The sequence below is a fragment of the Tyto alba genome, unplaced genomic scaffold (genome assembly GCF_018691265.1).
Source record: "Tyto alba isolate M040663 unplaced genomic scaffold, T.alba_DEE_v4.0 Super-Scaffold_7, whole genome shotgun sequence".
NCBI classification, from domain to species: domain Eukaryota; kingdom Metazoa; phylum Chordata; class Aves; order Strigiformes; family Tytonidae; genus Tyto; species Tyto alba.
Window position 1 is genome coordinate 7,985,042 of NW_024881328.1, and position 20,042 is coordinate 8,005,083.

Genomic DNA, 20,042 nt, shown 5'->3' on the forward strand with positions numbered 1-20,042 from the left:
GGGCGGGGAAGGCTGATATATTTCCCAAAGAAAGGCTTCCAGGCTCTTGTATTGCAGCTCCCTGCTAATGAAATTTCCATTTGCTGTGATAAAGACAGACCCATCTTTTTCCTTCTTGTGCCAGAGCCTGGACCCAAAACACTACTTAAGATATGTTTTACCAGATTTTAATATGAACAAGGTTATTTCAACTGGAACAAAAACTTTGTCCACTGTATTTTAAATTTCGGTGTGTGATCGTAACTGCTTGCTTCCTTGGGACATAAGCACTTCAGAGGAACCAAAGAGAAGACAGTTACATTTTCTGGAAAATAGTTTATTGAGTGCTTGGGGAATTAAAAACTACAAGGTTTGGCTTGCAGTTGCAGAAGCAAGAAAAAAGTTAAACATAAATTAGTTACCTGATTTGCTACTAATAGTGCTTCTGAAACCCTCATTTTAATCATTGCCTACTATGACCTTTATATTAATATCTGGCCCTTAAATTTATGTAGCAGAGTATTTATAGATTAAAAAGTGCCTTTCTAGGGCAGTAGGGTAATGATTACGAAAGCTGACGGAGATTTTCAATCTTCTTAACTCTTTGCTTCTAGGCCTCAGCTACACCCACTCGATTTTTCTGACTTAGGTGACTTTATTCCATACTCCACTGAAGGAATAAGAATGAAGTAATTCAGTCAGTGTAAAACAGGCCCCACTTGTCCAGAAGCTTTAGTTGACTTAGATCAAATAAGAAAAAACAAAAAAGCCAGACAGTGATTACTGCAGTTACTCAAAACTACATTTGTTGTGTAGAATTTCCATTCCAAGTATTGTTTTCATCTTCTCCATCGTCTTGAGTCCTCAGTCTATATATTTTGCCTTCTTTTTTGAAGTCTTCCCCCCGCTTTTCCACTACTCGTTTCCTGACTGCTTGCCTACAGCACAAATGACAGTGAGGTCAGACAGTTTCTCTGGTAATAACAATTACACAAGTGAATGCAATAAATGCAAATCATGCATCCTTCCTTCCTCCTCTTATCCCCAATACTAGTTTTCTTCAGCCTTTTGTTTCTTTGGGAAGCAATACCCAGCTGGAAATCTGTCATTTAGCAGCCAGCCAAACTGACAGAACCTTGTTTCCCCTGGAAACCACCTGTCACTGAGTGAGACCTGGCTGCTTCACGTGGCACAGCCCAGCCACTTGCCCCGCACAGGGGCTTGCTCCTTCTCCAGGCTGTACAAAATCAGTATCTGACTAGTTGCTTGACTTTCTGATACAAGCGTATCATCACAATTTCACACCTGACTTTCAAAACTGTTATCTTCCAAACAGTATCAGCTGCAGTCTACATTTGTAGTTACAGCTGAATTCCCTATTCATAAAGGACTGCAAGACAATGCTTTTTCTACTCTGTCACTGGAAGCTGAAGCAAACGATAAGGAGCTTGCTTAATCACACATGTGAAAACCGAGCAATCCCCATCAGAGCTGCCATGCAGTTTACCAGCCACCAGGTTAACCCTTTTAACCAGATGGAAGGGTGGTGGCCAGAAACTCCAAGGAGAGGGCAGCCGTTAATAGACAGATACAGTTCAGTTCCCCTATACAAGATTAAAACAACTCCAGCAAGCAGTTTGAGAAAAACAGCTTTGATTACCTGCTTTGCTCAATGCTGCTGGATGCTGAAGGGTTTGAATGGTCTTGCTGATGAGCTGATCTCACAGTAGACTGTGAGGGGGGTGGACTCGTAAATAGGAAGTTGCTAATAAATCTCCAAACCGCTAAGAGGGGATAAAGTATTGTGCCCAAGAACTTCCACAGGTCACCGCCCGAAGCCTGAACCACAGAAGTAGCAGGTCTTCCCGCCTGGTCGTGAACACATAAAGCAAACTTGTCAGGTATCAGTTGTGCACTTGTAGACAGAGTATTTTATCCATAATTTAGAAATAGCTCTGCAAGAGAACTCCCTTGGTTACACATTAGACAAATATCTATGCCACCATTTATCTGCTTCAGAAAAAGCCCTCCTCCAAATCAGCTCTGGCAAAAATTAAAGTAATTTTGCAATCTGTCTTAGACACAGAAAAGACCAAAATTCAAGCCAAATATTATATTGGCTGACTAATAACAAATATACAGCTACAGTACTGCTGTTTGCAAGAAACTGAAAAGCAAACCAACCAAAACCCAACACCTACCGGCAGCAACACTACCGAAGCACTGGGTGCTAACTCGAGTTCCAGTAACTTCTTTCCATAATCTTCTTTGGTAAACTCCCTTCTGGGAAACATTGTCGCCAGTGAAAAATTGCCGTAAGCATTACCAACCGTCTGAGAAAACATAAAGAAAACATTTTACTTATAAAGGCTCATTTTCAAACAGCTGCCGATTTGCCAGTTGAGCATGCCTTGCCAGACTGACCCGAGAGTTCTGTATCAAACTATCATTTATCTTCATAGAGAGAAATTAAAGATTTTTCATATCCTACTATCTCTTACTAACAATACGCTGCAGTAATACAAAGGCAGCTGGTGGCACTGGAGAAGGCTGCTACCAAAATCCCCTTCAAATAAACAAAAAGGAAAGCAGTTGATGACAGTTCCACCACAGTCAACCCCCAGTTGATGCTACACCAGGTCGAAATCAGCACATAACTGAGAAAACAAAACACCAATTTACCTGCGCAGCAAACTGCCTTGCTTCTTCCAGCCGTGCTTCAGATGGGAACTGGTTAGTAAAGGAAGATCCATCTGGGAGGCGGAACTGAATCCTGGCTATTGCACTGCAGGACACGTATCGGGTCAGTCAGCACATGAACAGTTACAGACAAATGCTCCTGGGCTTTAGCTTGGTAGCACTGACGTGTGGGAGAGAGGGACAGTCGTCCTACTTATGGCAGTGCAGAGGGGTTGGTTATACGTTTGGATCCACAGCTGATAACCAGCTGCTTAGATCTCACAATGTATCTCCTCTGTTTTTTATCAGAGTCCAAGACCCATCACCATTGAAACTATATTTACACTAATCATGCAAAAAATGAATGAGTGACTGAAATATAAACCATATTTCTCTTGTGTAGCCTATATTACTTTTTCTCTTTTTTCAAGAAGTCGTACCATGAGGCCACAAACATTTAAGCTGGCTTAGCAACCATATTCAACTAGCTGTGGCCCAGCATTACTGTTTCAGTTTCAACACCAACACAGGCTGTTGCTCCCATGCTCGCCCTCTGTTCACAGTGGCTCCGTAACTCCACGTACAGCCTCCATACGTTAGAATAGTTCTTAAAGCAGTAGTGTTGGGCAAAGCAGGAGCCAGCTCTGGCACGGGCAGCTAATGACCCCCCAGCTGGACCCAAGCCAATTGCACACACAGCCGAAGAGCTGGGCCAGCACTGTGCTCCCCTGTGCAGTTCTGACACTGCCCGGTCGTTACCCATCCCATTCTCACCTTAGCTAGTTCCCTACCTAGCCTCATTATACATGTTATTTAAATCAAAGATCAGACAGAAGAAAACCCCTCTTATCTGCCTAAAATAACACACAAGGAAAGGTCACTAGTGTTTCCTAATCAGTAATGTCAAAAGGAAGAAAGTGATCAGGGGACATAATATTCATATAAATAGCTACGAATAAATATTATAAAGACAGCCAAATTTTTACGTCACTATTTTAACAGTTCAACATGGCATCAATTAATACATTAGGATATAGGTTAAATATCTTAAAAGTTTAAAGTTTCTTTACCTCTCTCCCCCCAAAATATACACCTCTTTCTCTACAGCAACTCACCTTCGCTCCTTTTGAGACGCTTCTTTTCTGGCCTCTATTTCAGCCTGTTTAGCCTGGAGAGCTGCAGCTTTTGCAGCTTCTGCTTCTTCCTTCGATTTTGCAAATCGAGCTGCTCTCTCAGCACGATCCTGTCAAAGGACCACACAGAAACCTCAGTTTTCACCATAAATTGTAGCTTATTATTCATGAAACCAGAGACCTATGATCTGTACCCGGCCACCAACTACACAGATATAAGCAGGCCATAGGGAGAAGAGACAGTAGTGCTGCAAACAATTATTCACTGCCAAACTGCACAATTTCATGTCATTAGCCAAGGTGACACACTTTGCAATGCAAATAGTTAACAGATGATCTCCCCATGCAAGTTCGACACTCCAGTGAAGGTGAAGGGAAAAATCTTATGACAAGTTACACGATTACAGTTCTAAGTGTTCCAGGCCAAACCTAATGAGGAGGTATTTCAATTGTTACAAACTGTTTATATCCATATATGTACACACACGTATATACCAACTTAGAAAATAATCCTCACTGCCATTTTGAGATCAGTGTTCTTCCACATGTTCCACAATTAAATACTCCCTATTCTTCTGTTCCAGAACTATGTTTAAATTGCAATTATTTTTATGTTTAAATAATTTTCCACTGGATTCAAGCAATATGACAGGAAAATGGGTATGTTTGTTCAGATAGAAAAAAAAAAAAATCATGAATATGAACACAGAGCTTCATTTTATACACAGGAAATGCTACATATACCCCAAACACAGAAATTGTTACAAGGCCACAGGATTCCAAACAGAGAAGTGGACAATCTTCCAAAGTTTCACCGAACGAGAGAATGTTTCCTTTCAGTACACCAGTGGCCCGTGTGAGAGCGAGCAGAGGCAAGCTATCCTCTGAAATGAAAAATTTACCATTGCAATCTGTTGTCTTATACGCTCTCTAGCAGCCTTCTCTTCTGCCTTTTCTCTGTTCCTTTCCTCTAACATACGTTTTGTCAATTCTTCTTCTTGTCTTCTTTTGTACTCCAACATTTCTTTACCAGTTTTTCTTCGCTCAATTTCTTTCTTAATTTCTTTCTGAATAAACAACAGACACATAAAAATTGGACCGCAAAATTGCATTGGACAAGAGTAAACCAAGACTGAAGTACATTTGTTTAGAAAGGAATTAAGCATTTATTCAAATAAGGATTAAAAAAACCTGCAAGCAGTTTTACATTTTTGTGTTACCTGTTCTTCTTCTTTCCTTTTCTCTTCTCGTCTTTCTTCAAGCTTTTTTGTTATTCTAAATTTAAGAATGAAGTGAAAAGTATTAAAATTGCTGTATCTATTAGTAACAGTTTAAAATTTTAATGAAGCATTTGCAAGCACTTGCAGAAGAACAGAACACATGAAAATGAACATGAACTGGAACGCAGTGCTAATATCTAGTGTAACAGTAATGATTCATTCACATGCGGGTGCACCAGCCATAAAAAGATGAGCTGGTGATTCACCACCGAGTTTTCAATTTTTAACGGGGTTCTAACATATTCCTTCTGTCCTCTTCTGCTCAGTGGCAAGGAACTGAAGGAATTAATGCCTCAAACACTCATGGACACAGAAAGCCTCAAGGACAAGCTGTGGCCTTTGTGATTAGTCTAAGGAACACTGCCCAAGGAAGCATGGAGCATATCAAAGGGTTCAAGGCTTCACTCCCTGCCCTTGTATTGCCAAATTCCCTAGATAAGCCCCAAAGCGAGGGGAGACAGAGTGAAAGCAGATGTTGGTTTAATGCCTGCACTTTGATTATGACTATACCCTTGAAGAAAGGCTAAAAAGACTGATAAGCTAGAGGCCAGACAATTACCCAAGAAGAAAAAACTGAGGAAGAGGTAAAGGCGGTGTGGGAGAGCACGACCACCGACTCCATTGGACAAGGGGGTTGGTGCACCCCATTCCCCCTCAGAGCAGATGCAGAGCCCACGCTCCACCTTCTCCTCGTCTCTCACGGAAATGAGTTTGTGGAATACCTGCCTCTGTCTAGCACACCGGTCAGCTGATAAAGATGAACTTAAAAGGCGACAGAAAACTTTGCTGTGTTGGCACCCACCACCCAAGATAACAGGACCCGAGACAACGCTGGAGCCTGGGTGGTGAGCCGAAGTCTTTTCCTCTCTCTTTGTCCTTTCCGTTCTTTTCTTTCTTATAGATTTATCAATAAGAGATCACATCACTTACTATCCTTTTACAAGTTTAAGTAGTTTCTACCACAACTAAAACATTTTAACCTGTCTTTTGGTGTCACTTCACCTTAATTTAACCCGAGGGGATCACAGAACCTTTACGATTCCCTGGGCTCCCAGTCTGGGTCATAACATCAGTAAATGATGAATCTTACATCTTCCCGTTGAACCAACTTGTAAGACATTCAATAAGCGAACACTACTTATGATCTGTGGTAACAGAAACACTAAATTTCAATCCTTCCTCAGCTATTCAAGCCATCTGGTTTCTTCTGCACATCGCTTCCTAAAATGGAAAGTAAATAATATATAGCACTGACTTAGATGCATACGCATCTGCCTCATCTATCCAGAAAGGTGCCTCTGAACAGAGGGTTCGACTGACCAAGAAAACCAACATAGTAATTACCACAGAGCTTTGCCTCTGTTCTCCCCTGAAATGCTGTAGATATATGCAAATATGGTGTAATTTAAGATTAATGTGCATTTTAGGAGAATTTTGGTATTTATAGTAGAATATAGACTGAATTTTCTTATTAGAAGTAGAAATTATACTTATTGTCCAACATCTTTGAAAGAAAACTGAAAGTAAATGTGAAAAAGTTAAATGTATTTTAGCAGTGTAAATAATGCTATTTACTAAGTATACGTTTCTGGCTTTAGGTAGGATATTACAAATAGTATCAGTCTTACAGAGGCTAAAAACCAATTTTATACACTAAATCTTGTACTTAAACCCAATCAATTTAATGAATGAACCATGTAATGAACCAGATGCTTTCATCAGCGTACTTTAAAATACTAGAACTAGCATTGTTCATCAGACCTCATCACTGTTCACTGATGAAAACAAGAGTCTCAGAACAGGATTCCTCTGGCTTTTTCAATATGCCTAGACTACAAACAATCACCAAATAGACAAAAAAAAGAAATATAATGACATCTCTGTACAAAAACCTACATTAGCACTTTATTACCCCAGTTTTAAGTGCTTTCAGTTCAATGTTTTAACTTGTTCAAAAATTTGCAGCAAACATACTGTCTGTATTCAAGTTACATCAGAGGTGAACATTTAGTTTTCCAGATCACCCCTTTCTTTCAGAGTACGTGAAGAATGACATTAATTTAAAAGCTGGTTTTGTATCAACCCTAGTATTGTCACAGATATCTAAGCAAAAACAAGACCATACAGATGTCTGTCAGATAAAATGAGCACCAAAACCCTGTAAAATTAAGGCACTTGTTCAAAAAAAACCCAAACCAAAACAAAAACACACACAATAAAACTGCCTCCTGAGGAAAAATATACAATACATTAGGAACTCTGCAAAAGACGACTTACCTTTCTACTTTGAGTGTAAGATCATTCACAGGCTGAGCATCACTCACTTCACCTAAAGAATTCGTTGCTTCCTGACTTGCTTGACCTGAATTTGCTCCATCTAAGTGATTCACAATAAAGTAACACAAGAAAAATAAGAGGTGTATTTTTTTCATCAAAATAATTATTATTCTCATTGTTACCTGTAATTCTCAGTAACTACGATATCTCAAGGAGATACAAGGTTCTGCTATTTAGGCTTCCCACCCCGCCCAACAATTTGGTTTCAGGTTTCTAACCCAGAGAAACTTTTAAAATTGAATCTTATTTCAAGAAAATATGCATAGCTTCTGTTGTAATACAAACCATGGATTTCTCATTCATTAAAAATGAGCAGAATGAGAAATTACTCTTCCTTCCAGACTTGCAAGAAACATTCTGGGATACCCAAGTTTTTCCTCAACAAGATTACCCAATATATTGCCTTTTAGGTACCATCATATAACAACTTAACAAAAGGAAAACTATTTCAAAAGCAAATTAGCTAGCATCTGTGTAAAAATACATTACCAGCAGGAGGTCTTAGTGTTTCAGACATAACAGACTCAGGAGAGTCACAAAACTCTACTGCTCTGGATTGTGTATTTTCTGGAGCACCATCAGATTGAGAGGAGGGACAGTGAGCAGATGACTGACTTCCATTTTCCAAAGGCTGCCCTTTTACTGCATGCATCTATCAAATCGGGGAAAAAAAACCACAAGACTATGAAACTTTGAATACTTTCCACAGGTTCAAAGGTCAAGACTAAACTATTTTTGGAGAATCAGTCCTATTTAAAATATAAAATTAAAATTATCACATATCATTGAGTATGATACAATCATACATTTATTTTCCCTGATTTTATAAATCCACATTACAAAACAATATTACAAAACCATGTATGAACTGAAAGAGTACATATTTCTTCAATATTGTAGGTGTTACACAGATTGTCTATGTAGTACTTCTGCACAGTGCTTTCAAACTTGTTCAATTTGTGTAACGATTTTAAGTTTGCATATTTTGTTGTTGGAAGGATACAGAACTCATAATTTGTAATTTCCCAAGGCACGTGCTAAGGGCCAGGGACATCTCTTGCCTTGAGTACATGAGCACACCCAACTCTATCTGAAAGATCCAGTCTGTTCTCAAGCATTACCTGTTTAACTTTATGGATTCTGGTAACAAGCTCTTCAACAGAAACACTGCCAGCAATTACTTCCAAAGGGATTCCATTGTCTCCTATAAAAAAACTAGATGGAACGCACACTACAGGATCTGCACAGCAACAGTTAAGGGCAACAAACGACACAAGTTTATAAAGTAACTTGAAAAGGAAAAGCAGAAGTCCTTCCTACAGAAGCTTCTAGCCCAATATTCCATCTCCACCTGGTCACCAGTAGTCAGTGCCAAGGGAAGAAGAGAAAAGACACTAACAACAATGCTGGAAAACATTACATACAACTGGTCAGTATTTCTGCTTTTCTTTGAAACGGTTTAAGCAAAATTATTTTTCTCCAACACACACATATCTGACAGTAGATTATGCTTTGACTTGAGAGATTTTGTTTTTGTGTGAGACAACATCTTACGCAGACAATAATGAGTTCTTTACAGCATTACGAAAATCCACATTAAGATACTGAATTCCCTTTCTCAGGATCATACAGAATTTGAGCTATATGCAGTGACCTACTTAAGGTAGGCAGATGCTGACCTACCTTCATACCTGTTTATCTGACAGAACTCAGTCCACTACTTGTTTTTCTTCCTCTGTAACTCTGAACTCCAGCTGCTAATAATTTAAAGCATTGCTTGTTTGTTTTCTAATGCTGATTAGTAATACCAGTGTGTTACTTTGTTTACATAAAGCTCTACATAATTTTCTATTTGAAGAATTATATAGGATTAACGTTAAAAAAAACAACTCGTTCACTTTCTCCAAGAACTGACAGTAAGTTGAATACACAGATTGTATCTTAACTACAGAGTTTATTGCATATTTTTGTGCCGTAAGAAGCATTTTTAATAACGCTGCTTGTAAATATTTGTCTTAAGAACAGTATTAACTTGTAAAAAGCAATTACCTGTAATCATCATGTAGCATCTAAATTCATCTCAAAGGATACAAATTTGAGAAAACTGCAGGCATGCTTCACTGTTTAAAAGAAAAGATTCATTTAGGAGAAGCAATTACTTCGCAACAACTTCAGATTAAGTCTTTCATCACAAAAATAACTGTCCTGTTACCACACACAACACTATTTAAATACTTGAGAGAACACTAGAAGCAAATTTGCATTACATCTTCTCATTAACGTTTTGCATAAGTGTTGACATGGTGACAATCCCTGATTATCACAGTTGACTACATAAGATTTAGGAAAACAGTGCTAAGCAGCAATTCAGGAAAATGACATCTAGTCTATTGAGCGCAAATAATACAGAAAGTCTAATAAAATGTCTAAAGCATTTCAAAATAATGCCGTTTTGGGAAATGTCAATGCACTTTCTGCACATGGACTGGAACACTTAAACGTAACAAAAATAGCAGAGTAATTTACACAGAAACTTCAATGCTTCTCTATTCTGTGTGTTACAATGGAGACAAGCACATTTTCTCTGCAGCTTTACACATTTTTATCTTTCTGTATTCGTGAGAATTTTAAAATTCATTATGTAACTCGGCAAATCCAGAACTGTCTCAAGAGTATTTGCATTTTGATTCCAGTTTTTTTACATAACTTTTGTGTCTCCTCCCATTGGAAAAGGACAACCTTAAGCATTCTTTTACTAGTACTGAAATACAGTCCAAAACACACAACAAATATTCTGCAGAACACAACAGCAAATTTTGAAATTTGGAATTTTCTTCAGGCTCTAGTGGCTTCAGTATTGAATTCACTTGTGCTCTGGAATCTTGTATTTCGACTACCTCCAGATCAGGGGGAAGACTTCAAAAGCCTCTTACTCTCATCATCATCAATGAAAGATTATTCTTTCAGAGAGACAGAATTAGAATATGAACAAACCTTTTGGTGTCTATTTTAATAGCAACAAAACCATCTGAGGCAGCTTCAGTCACCTTCTCATCTTCCCACCTTGCAGCCATTTCAGTAGATTGTTCATCCTCACCTGCAAGATACAGCACACGCATGAAGCTAAACCCACCACAAATTACTGTTTCTGGTCTGATTTTTAGCTTTCCTTCAATTGCTGGAAATCACCTTTGAAAGACACTCCCACTATTATTTTAAAGTTCGTTCATCTTTTTTTTTTTTTTGATAAACTGGAGACAATTGACTCCGGCTGATTCGCCTGACTAACATGCCAAAACCCTAATATACCAAAAATCTTCCAAGCCAGCAAGCATGTAGCTTTCACAGCCACTCAATGGCACGGTGAGCTGGTCCAAGGGATCAGAAGGGACTGGACCACACAGCTGGAACAGAGACAGAGGAACTGGAGGGGATGGCAAGTCTGAGGATTTGCTGGATTGCATCACCTAATTGCGTAACTACAAAGGACCTAATTTTCATGTTACAGTGTGCATGCTTATGCTTCAGTACAGTCTCATAATATGCAAGGAGATCCCACAGCACAGAGGGAACCACTGCTTCTCCCTGACATTAAACCTGACCTGTTAAACTACTAAAACCATCCACTGCTTACCCCTCATTATAAATTTAATTACATATTGGTACACCAGCTGCTAATCGGTAAAGCTGCATTTTCCACTCCTTGTAAATACATCATTCAGCAGACAAAGTTTCACAGTTTGACGGTGTTAAAAAAAAAAAAAAAAAAAAGAAACCAAGAAATGTTTATTTGCAAGATTATTTGTAACTTAATTTTGTGTTCCAGTTCCTGATACGAACAGTAACAGAAGGATGGGAGGAAAAGATGTCAGGAACAGATTGGAAAAGGAGTAACAGTAGAGAGGAGCTACTTAAGTAAGAGAAACTGAAAAGGTGCTCTGGGGCCACAGATTCAGAAGTGTTATTTTAATCAGATGAAACACATCAATTATACATTTATCTTCCAAAGCACCAGTTTAATGAGGATGTGGGTTAATAAATAGATTCCGATGAATATTAACTATCTTTCAACAAGTAAACTGGCCTGCAACCATTTGTTTATCTTCTATCTGTATTACTTCCTAGCAGTTTGGAATCAACTGTACTCTTGATGAAGAATTTCAGTCACAAGTGTAGAAGCATAGTAGTCCATTATTCCATGACAACAACAAACCATTTGTTCATTTCATCCCAGTTGCCATTTCACACAGTATTTTTCACTTGTTAAAGATCAGGAGTTACACGTGGAGTCCCAGGGTGAAGCACTGCTGCCTTAAGGCCCTCACTGCCTGGCCACGATGATTCACAGAGACATGTAGCAAAAATACACCAATTTTGGAGGAGTACTTTCCAACCATACGTAGTGATTTTTCCCTGGAAGTATTGGAGCAAGTAACAAACTATTAATCTCTATTACTATTATTCTATGTAAGAAAGTCAATGTTTAGGATATTTTATGTAGGAACCTTTCTTTTTCCTTTAAGTGCAGTGCCTCCAACTGTGGTCAGGGGATGCAGCTGTTCTGCCAAGAGTGGTTCAACCTCCTCCCCCATGTCCAAATGCTCAGAGACAGACAGCTGCTCCACCACACACTTATTCAAAATAACATGTGCTCATCCGATTAGGCTACTAAAAATACCTAATACTTGCCTAACACTAACTTTTCCATGCAAACAACTGCTGTAACAAAAGAATGCTGAAAGACACAAACAGGTCAGAGACTGTTCACAGTACAGTCTCCCGAGAGATGTGACCCATGAATGAAAATGCTGATAACTCACATTTTATAAAGCTCTATGCTATGAAGCACAGTTTAATATTGTGACTACCCACAGAATAGTTGCTTATTCTCATACATCTTATTGTTTTGATAACCCCTTCTCATTTGGGGGTTAAGGTTCATTTATTACAGTTTTGTAGTAGTAATTATATTCTGAAATGAAAACTGCCAGGTCAAAGGAAAAACATCAGAAAAGTCAAGAAGCCAAGCTGAACAGAACTTGACATAATTCATAATTCTGCTAAACACTGAGCTATCACAGCCACCTCGGAATTCTAGTTCCCAAGACTCTCAGATTTCTTATGTTTCTCAAAACAAAAGCTTCACTTTATTTCACTTAGCAGAAAGGCCCATACGCAATTAGCAGTTATACTTGCTCATCTATTGAATTTGGTCAAGTAAATTTAGAGATCTACATAAGGAAAACATATAAATTTCTTGAGTGATTCAGATAGTTGGAAGAGATTATTTTTCTGCAATGATTTATTTCCTGTACGAGCAACTTATTCAAAACCATCACAGGTTGTCAAAGGACTTCAATTCCCCTCTTTGTCTGCACACAGTCATCAGGGAAAAGTGTTTTCCCTTCAGAAGAACAAATATAAGTCCAGCTGACTTAATGTCCAGCATTTCATAACTACTCAGTAAGGATTGCTCATTCTGGAAATGACAGAAAGCCAGGCCATTAAGCTGTTCACCTCCCCCTCCTTAGCATCATTCCCCATACTTAACTTGAAAAGTGCTTTGATACAGCTTGGCTACAAAATACTAACAAATAGCTTGTTGATTGCAAACCAGTGCTTTGTAAAAAAATAACCTAAAGTTATGAACAAAGGAATTAGTGCTTCTACAAGTGTTACTTAAAAATAAACACAGATATTTTAGCTTGAAGGTTTTGTTTTTTTTTTTTTTTCCTCCCCTCTTAGTTTTTTCACTTCTGAAAAGCATTCTTCATGAGTGACCCGGTATTTTCCCAATCAGAACATGTCCAACTTTTGGAAAGCACAATCTTAAATACCTCAATCAGAACAGATGAGGTATCTGAGGGGGTTTCATATCAATCAAATGAACAATTAGCTTTAAATTCATAACTCAAATAATGAGAGGAATGTTTTGGTTTTTTTTTTTTAACTCTGCAGGCTAGAAAAATCACATACAGAACAGCTACTAACAAGATACCAAAAGACACTCACCAGACCTGTCTCAGTATCACAAATATTTTTTCCTTGTGCAGCAGAACCTACTAGCAATTATTTGATGCCACAAAACAACACGCCTGGTCTCCAAACACAACTTTCTTGCTTTGTGTGTGTGGAAGCCCCTAATCTAACATCTCACCTGAATATTTAAAATCAGTTTTGTAAGGCAGACACAATTCATCTCATGCTCCCTGGATAGTACGGAGCAACCCCTTTTATTACAACTTCCCGTGAATTCAACAGGATCTTTAATACACTTACACTACTGCATCACCAGAATATGCTGTGAAGATTTTAAAAGCTGAACTAAAAAATGTTAGTATTATAGCTGCAAACAAAAATGTTAAAGAAAAACTCATTGAACAATATGCAACTGCAGCCACAAACACCACCTCATTGTTAAGATAAATAGCCACATTATTCCTTGCTGGACTGGAAAATATTCTAGAATCAGAAAGAATAATCCAGTTCTTCATTTTCTAGCGGTTGTTTAGAGAAGTGCAGTGAAGAGGGACAGAGGGACAGAAAGATGGTAGCAGAAACCAGAGATGGACCTAGCAGAACGCAGTAATTTTTGTCAAGGCTGTATCTAATAGCTATCCTCCACAGTAGCCACCCTAAAATTACAGTTAATTTAGATTTTCCATTTCTCTTGATTTTTTTCCTTCATTAATTTTTGTCCCCACATACATTACTGGGTGAAGTCTACAAAACGAAAAAAAAAAACCTGAACCCTTCTGAAAGCATTTTCCTGCTCAGAGAGCTGCTTTCAAATGCTCGTCTCTGATTCCTATAGGCAAGCATGTAGGGTGAAGACTCAAAGCTACCATCACCACCAACCGTGTGGTTTTAAACATGGATCTACACAATCAACAAACCCAATCACTGCTGGCATAAAACCTCCCTTCAGAACGCGGCATCCTTCAAACACACCATCTCAAAGTATGTTCTTGGGCTTCCCAACTCCCTTTCCCAGCGGGCACAACGGCACTGCTCCGCGCTCAGCTCCGTCACAGGCCAGCTGCCCCGACCCCACTGCTCCCAGGGCAGGCCACAACTAGGCACAACTCTCCAACTCCCAGTTTGGAGATAGGCCCACCCTAAATAGCACTCCCCCTTTTTCTGGGCTGATAACAAACAAATCGAATCCCTACAGCATACTACGTCAAAACATAGTTATATCCCTGCAATCATAAATTTATCTCCATTCTGTAGATATACATATTCCTGTATCTACATATTCCTACATCTACGTGGTCAACCAACATTCACATCTAAAAGAGATGCTGAGTTTTGGGCACAATTTTAGTTTCATAAAATATACTGGAAATAAGTTAAAGTGCACTTTTCAACCCCCGATACATATATGTCAAGTTCAAAATACATACAGGTACTGAACCGCTATCAAAATACATCTTTGTGGTGGGTTATCTTTAGCTGGATGCCAGGTGCCCACCAAAGCTGCTCTGTCACTCCCCTCCTCAGCTGGACAGGGGAGAATAATATAACGAAAGGCTCATGGGTCAACATAAGGACAGGGAGATCACTCAGCAATTACTGTCATGGACAAAACAAATTCGACTTGGGGAACAAACTTTATTTATTACCAGTCAAATCCGAGTAGGGTAATGAGAAATAAAACCAAATCTTCAAACACATTCCTCTCACCCTTCCCTTCTTCCTGGGCTCAACTTCACACCTGATTTCCCCTCCAGCGGTGCAGGGGGACGGGGAATGGGGGTTGTGGTCAGTTCCTCACCCCTTGTCTCTGCGGCTCCTTCCTCCTCAGGGGGAGGACTCCTCACACTCTGCCCCTGCTCCAGCGTGGGGTCCCTCCCCGGGCTGCAGGTGGGCATCTGCTCCCCCCTGGACCTCCCTGGGTGCAGGGCACAGCCTGCCTCGCCATGGGCTGCCCCACGGGCTGCAGGGGAATCTCTGCTCTGGCCCCTGCAGCCCCTCCTGCCCCTCCTGCTTCCCGACCTCGGTGTCTGCACGCTTGTTGCTCTCACATATTCTCACTCCTCTCTCCAGCTGCAGAGTTTTCTTTTCCCCCTTCTTAAATACACGATCCCAGAGGTGCTGCCACCGTCGCTGCTGGGCTCGGCCTTGGCCAGCGGCGGGTCCGTCTCGGAGCCGGCTGGCGTTGGCTCCATCGGGCACGGGGGAAGCTGCTGGCAGCTTCTCACAGAAGCCACCCTTGTGGCTTGCCACATAAGCCCAATACAGACATTTGAAATATCCAAGAAGTTCTGTAGAGAACTTTTAACCCTGGGTAGGAAATTGGAGGGAAGATCAGAGTTTATACGAGTCACATCACATTATGTTTCACAGGTGAAGATGCCAAGTGATGCAAAACACCCATGTCAAGAAGTTTCTTGTTGTTTACCACCTGGCTTTCTATTTTGTTTATATACAACAGACTAGGATCATCTCATTATTGACTATAAAGGCAGAAAGTTACCTACCTGTAGGTAAACGTGTTAAAGTATGTTTATAAAAAAAACCTGTTAAAAATGCAATGGTAAGAGTCTTTCATAATATAGCACCCACCTGCCATCACGATTCGTGGGCTTTAAAATGCAGCCTTAAAACCTAAATATACTACCCCATCCCTTCCTCCAACACCAACACAGTATGTTGTGGGCCAAGAAGATCTTGATTTCTAGCAATATGTTTATTATTCAGTAGAAAATGCTGTTCTCCAATTCTGTCAACAAAGGAACTTAACCAAACTTTTCTGTTTGGGAGTGAACGCCTCCTTGAAGCTAAGCAAATCCCAGAGTTCAAAAACTTCAAGCCACAAGCATTTAGGGCAATAATAAAAACAAAAGAAACATCACAAACACGCAGAAAAACACAAGAAGAAAGTTAGAGTCTCTCTAATATCTTTCTTTCTCTTTACCCATTCTAACTTTTCCAGATAGAAAGGCAATATCCGCAAAGCCAATGCAAGTTTCCGTAGGTTTCTTCAATTACCTTTCAGCTAAAGAACAAACAGTATAGGGAACCTGGAAAGTAAAAGGACACTGTATACAAACAGCAATAAGAACGGAATGCAGGCTTACACAGGGATATAACGAACGGAGAAGCGAGACATAGAAACAACTCATTTCACCACCCTCGAGCAGCGCATACGGCGCGACACGGCACAAGGAGGGCAAGGCCGGGGGCTTGGGCAGCTCTGCAGCAGGCCCCGCGCCGCCGGGCCGGGCAGCAGGGACCCGCACTGACACAGCAGAAATCCCGGCACGGCGGCGAGGCGGCGGAGCAACAGCTGGCGCCGCGGAGCAGCGACCGGGAGAGCCGGCTGGCAGGGCCGCGGGCTGGCTGAGCACTCCTCCCCTCCCGGCGGGGAAGGCTGAGGGCAGCGGCGGCCTGAGGGGCAGCGGCGGCCCGGGAGCCTAGCGCTGTCCTGGCCGCCCTCAGGGACGGCACCGCAGCCCCGCGGCCTGCCTGAGCGGCAGCGGCTGCCCCCCGCTCTCCCGGCGGCGAGGAGGCCGCAAGGCGCTCTGTCTGTGCAGTGTGTCCACCCCACCCCACCCCTCGAACCGGGCTGGTACCTGACACGAACACGACGAAGACCGAGCTCCGCTGCTTGGCGGCGGCGATGGCGGCCGGGATGGACCCGCCGAACCACATCATGGTGCCGCCAGCCCGGGGCGCCGCCACCCGCCGCCAGGCGCATGCGCCGCCTCCACCCCAACGGCCGCCCGGCCCCGCGCCTGCGCGCGGCCAGCCCCCGCCCTCGGCCGTGCGCGCTCGCGGGGCGGTGGCTGCGTCCCCTCAGGCGGGCGCCATCTTGGTGCCTAGGAGCTTCGCGTGTTCGCGGGGCAGCGTGGCTCCCTGCGGGGGGGCCCTACCGCGAAATGGCCGAGGCGGGCGCGGGAAGGCTGCAGGGAGAAAGCGGCCCGCGCACCTCATGGCCTGTGAGGACAGGGTGGCTCCAGAATCCACCCTGGGGAAGCCAAGTTTGCGACAGAGGGAAAGAATGATGGAGGAGGTACCTGTTTGACAGAAATCCATGATAAATGTGTTAAAAGTAGACAGTGTAGCATGCGCAGGTAGTCCACGAGTGGCCGGGGCATCCTCCTTGCTCCCTGGTGAGCCAGGCTGCCCGAGGGGCCGTGCTGGGACAGCACAGCCTTAGCAGGGGCAGCCAGAAAAGGGTGGCAGTCTCTGGTGGACATTTCACAGCTACAAGGACAGGACAATTTCTTTCAGGTGTTCTGATGGTAACATTTTAGACAAAATGCCGCACTTAAGTTTCTCTGAAACACAGGGTTGTGACTGTGTATTCTGGGTAATTATTGCTGAGGCAGACACTGTCAAACATTTGAAGGACAAAAAATACACGAGTCTCAGCCCAGGAAGCTTTTCACGGTTGTACTTTGTGTAACCCAGAGTTTAATTAGAAAAGTCACTGGATAATGACAACTAAAAAACCCTACAAAGCTACAGTCAAAAGAGGCAAATCAATGTTAGCAGTAAGAATTGTTTTACCTCTCAAGGTGCAGCGTGTGGAAAATGCATCAACAGTAATCCTGCTCACTGGGTAGGCCTTGCATACATGTATTGTGCTCCTGCAGGTTGCTTAAGTAACCGGCTGAATACAAAAACTTTTATGCTGAAATGGTGTTATTTTTTTGTATTTTCTTTCATCATGGTACAAAACAGATGTAAGAACAATGCCAAAGGTCTGATGGTATTAAACTATAAATTTTTTTGAGATAAACAAAAGTACATGCCTGTTAGACATGCACATAGAGAGGAAGAAGTTAGGTTGTAATGTGTGTTAGTATCTTAAGCTCTGAAAAATTTGGATGTGTTGCACTAATTATCATGGCCCTTCCAACAGCTGTAGTTTGCATTTATTGCATCTCATTTGAAACCCTAAATTGGAAGCTGGGTTGCATGGGAAGGGCAAGTGAAGTGTTGAACACGGTATTTTTTGGAAATTATTTTGCAAATATAATTTTCAAAAATCTATACATCATTTCAAGCAAGGAAGAAACTTTGCTTAAACATAAAAGTGGAAGGTCTTACTAATACTGGATAGGTAACTTTTGTGTGGGTGTACAATCTTTCACATCATCAGGAACTATTTAATTACATTCTCAAATAATTAGTATTTAAAGTATAATTCTCTAACTGTAGGGTCACCGAGTTGCTGCTGTTGCACATGCTTCTACTCTAATTAATCTGAGATCCCCTAGAGTGGGTGTCCCTGGGAAACAGCAGAGGTGTTCAATTCGTTGGCCTAGGAAAAGGGAGGAGTAACAAGTGAATAGGAAGTTCTCTCAAAAAATAAGAAAAAACAAGTTGATAGCTGCAGCATTACCTGGGATTCAGTTCCTTGGTGTGCTGCCAAGTATCTGGCTGCCTTAGGCAATTTTTTTGGGGGGGGGTCGGGTGTGTAGTACATCTGTTACTGTTGTGGAAATTGGAAATGTCAGCTAGTTTGTTAAAATGAATACACAAAGCCAAATTCAATAATCAGTATGGGAAGCAATGCAAGACAGTCGTTTACATTTTAAAAGAGTTATTCCCCCCCCCCCCCAAACCAGCACAGATCTACTTGGATTAAAAAGGTAAATATTTTTATTAGTGAATTACTTTTTAAAATTGCATTGTTGGTTCACACTAATCAGTGGTTCATTAACAAAGTATCAGTTTAAGCCAAGTAAAAAGGCAGTATGAGTAAACATAGAGACAAGCTCTGATGTATTTATTAGTGTGTGTAAATCAGTGAGATAGCATTATTAACTGTGCTATGGTAGTTTGTTTCTTAGAGTAACTAATTTTGAAACCATAAGGAGGTCAAGGCTGTGCTGCATACACCCTCCCTAATTAAGCTGCAACTAGTTAAGATACTAGAAGGAAGCAGGATGCCAGTCTCCCCTCTCAAGTTCCAACCCAGGTCCTCTGTAATTCAAGTATGATGTGTAATATTGCTTTTTTTTTTTTTTTTTTTTTTTTTAAGTTAGCTGTCAATTTTATGTACTCAATTGTAACTGATCACCTAGGGCTGAAGCTAGTCCATATTGCAGCCAGTTTCTAGCACGCCTTCCACCTCTGTTGCACCTGCATCTGAAAAATGTCACTGCTGGCAGCACAATGTATTATCAGTCCTCAGTCTAATTCAGATTCTCAGTTAACTAGGTCATGGGAACTGAATTAAGAAGAAACCTCACTGTTAAGCATTATCCACAGCAGCACAGTTTATTTTTATAATTTATACCAGTTTTAAAAGCATACAACTATCAGCAACATACAGATTTTCCTATATAGCTCTTTGGTTTACAGCACTAGTCTTGTCTGACATTCAAGTTTCCCTTCAGAAGTGCAGAAACAGTTCATTACAGTTGCATGCATCCTATATAATGACTAGGCTTGTGTGCTTTACGAGTAAGACTGAAAAATGAGAAAAAGCAGCAAATGTTAAAGTGTTAGTGCCCTGGACCAAATTTTAACACTTAATCACCTCTTAAGCAAGATCCACTTTCAACCTGACAAATTTTGACAACGGCAAACATCGCAAAACATCAAGTAGTTACAAGCAGGATAAAAAAATAAACCTTGCTAATAAGGGGCTGCCAAACAGAGTCAGGTCCAAACT

General features: G+C 41.0%; 1 protein-coding gene across 1 annotated transcript; it reads right to left on the reverse strand.

Annotated features, from left to right (window-relative positions):
• Positions 1-300: 300 nt before the first annotated feature.
• UBXN4 (UBX domain protein 4) lies at positions 301-17,130 on the reverse strand. The gene is made up of 13 exons (XM_033003121.2): positions 16,987-17,130; positions 10,403-10,505; positions 9,500-9,528; positions 8,530-8,648; positions 7,898-8,060; positions 7,349-7,448; positions 5,012-5,066; positions 4,694-4,858; positions 3,774-3,901; positions 2,662-2,764; positions 2,181-2,312; positions 1,640-1,848; positions 301-917 (listed from the first exon to the last, which is right to left on the reverse strand). Exons 1-13 carry the CDS (start codon positions 17,066-17,068, stop codon positions 779-781), a joined length of 1,527 nt encoding a protein of 508 aa, XP_032859012.2. The 5' UTR covers positions 17,069-17,130; the 3' UTR covers positions 301-778.
• Positions 17,131-20,042: the final 2,912 nt, after the last annotated feature.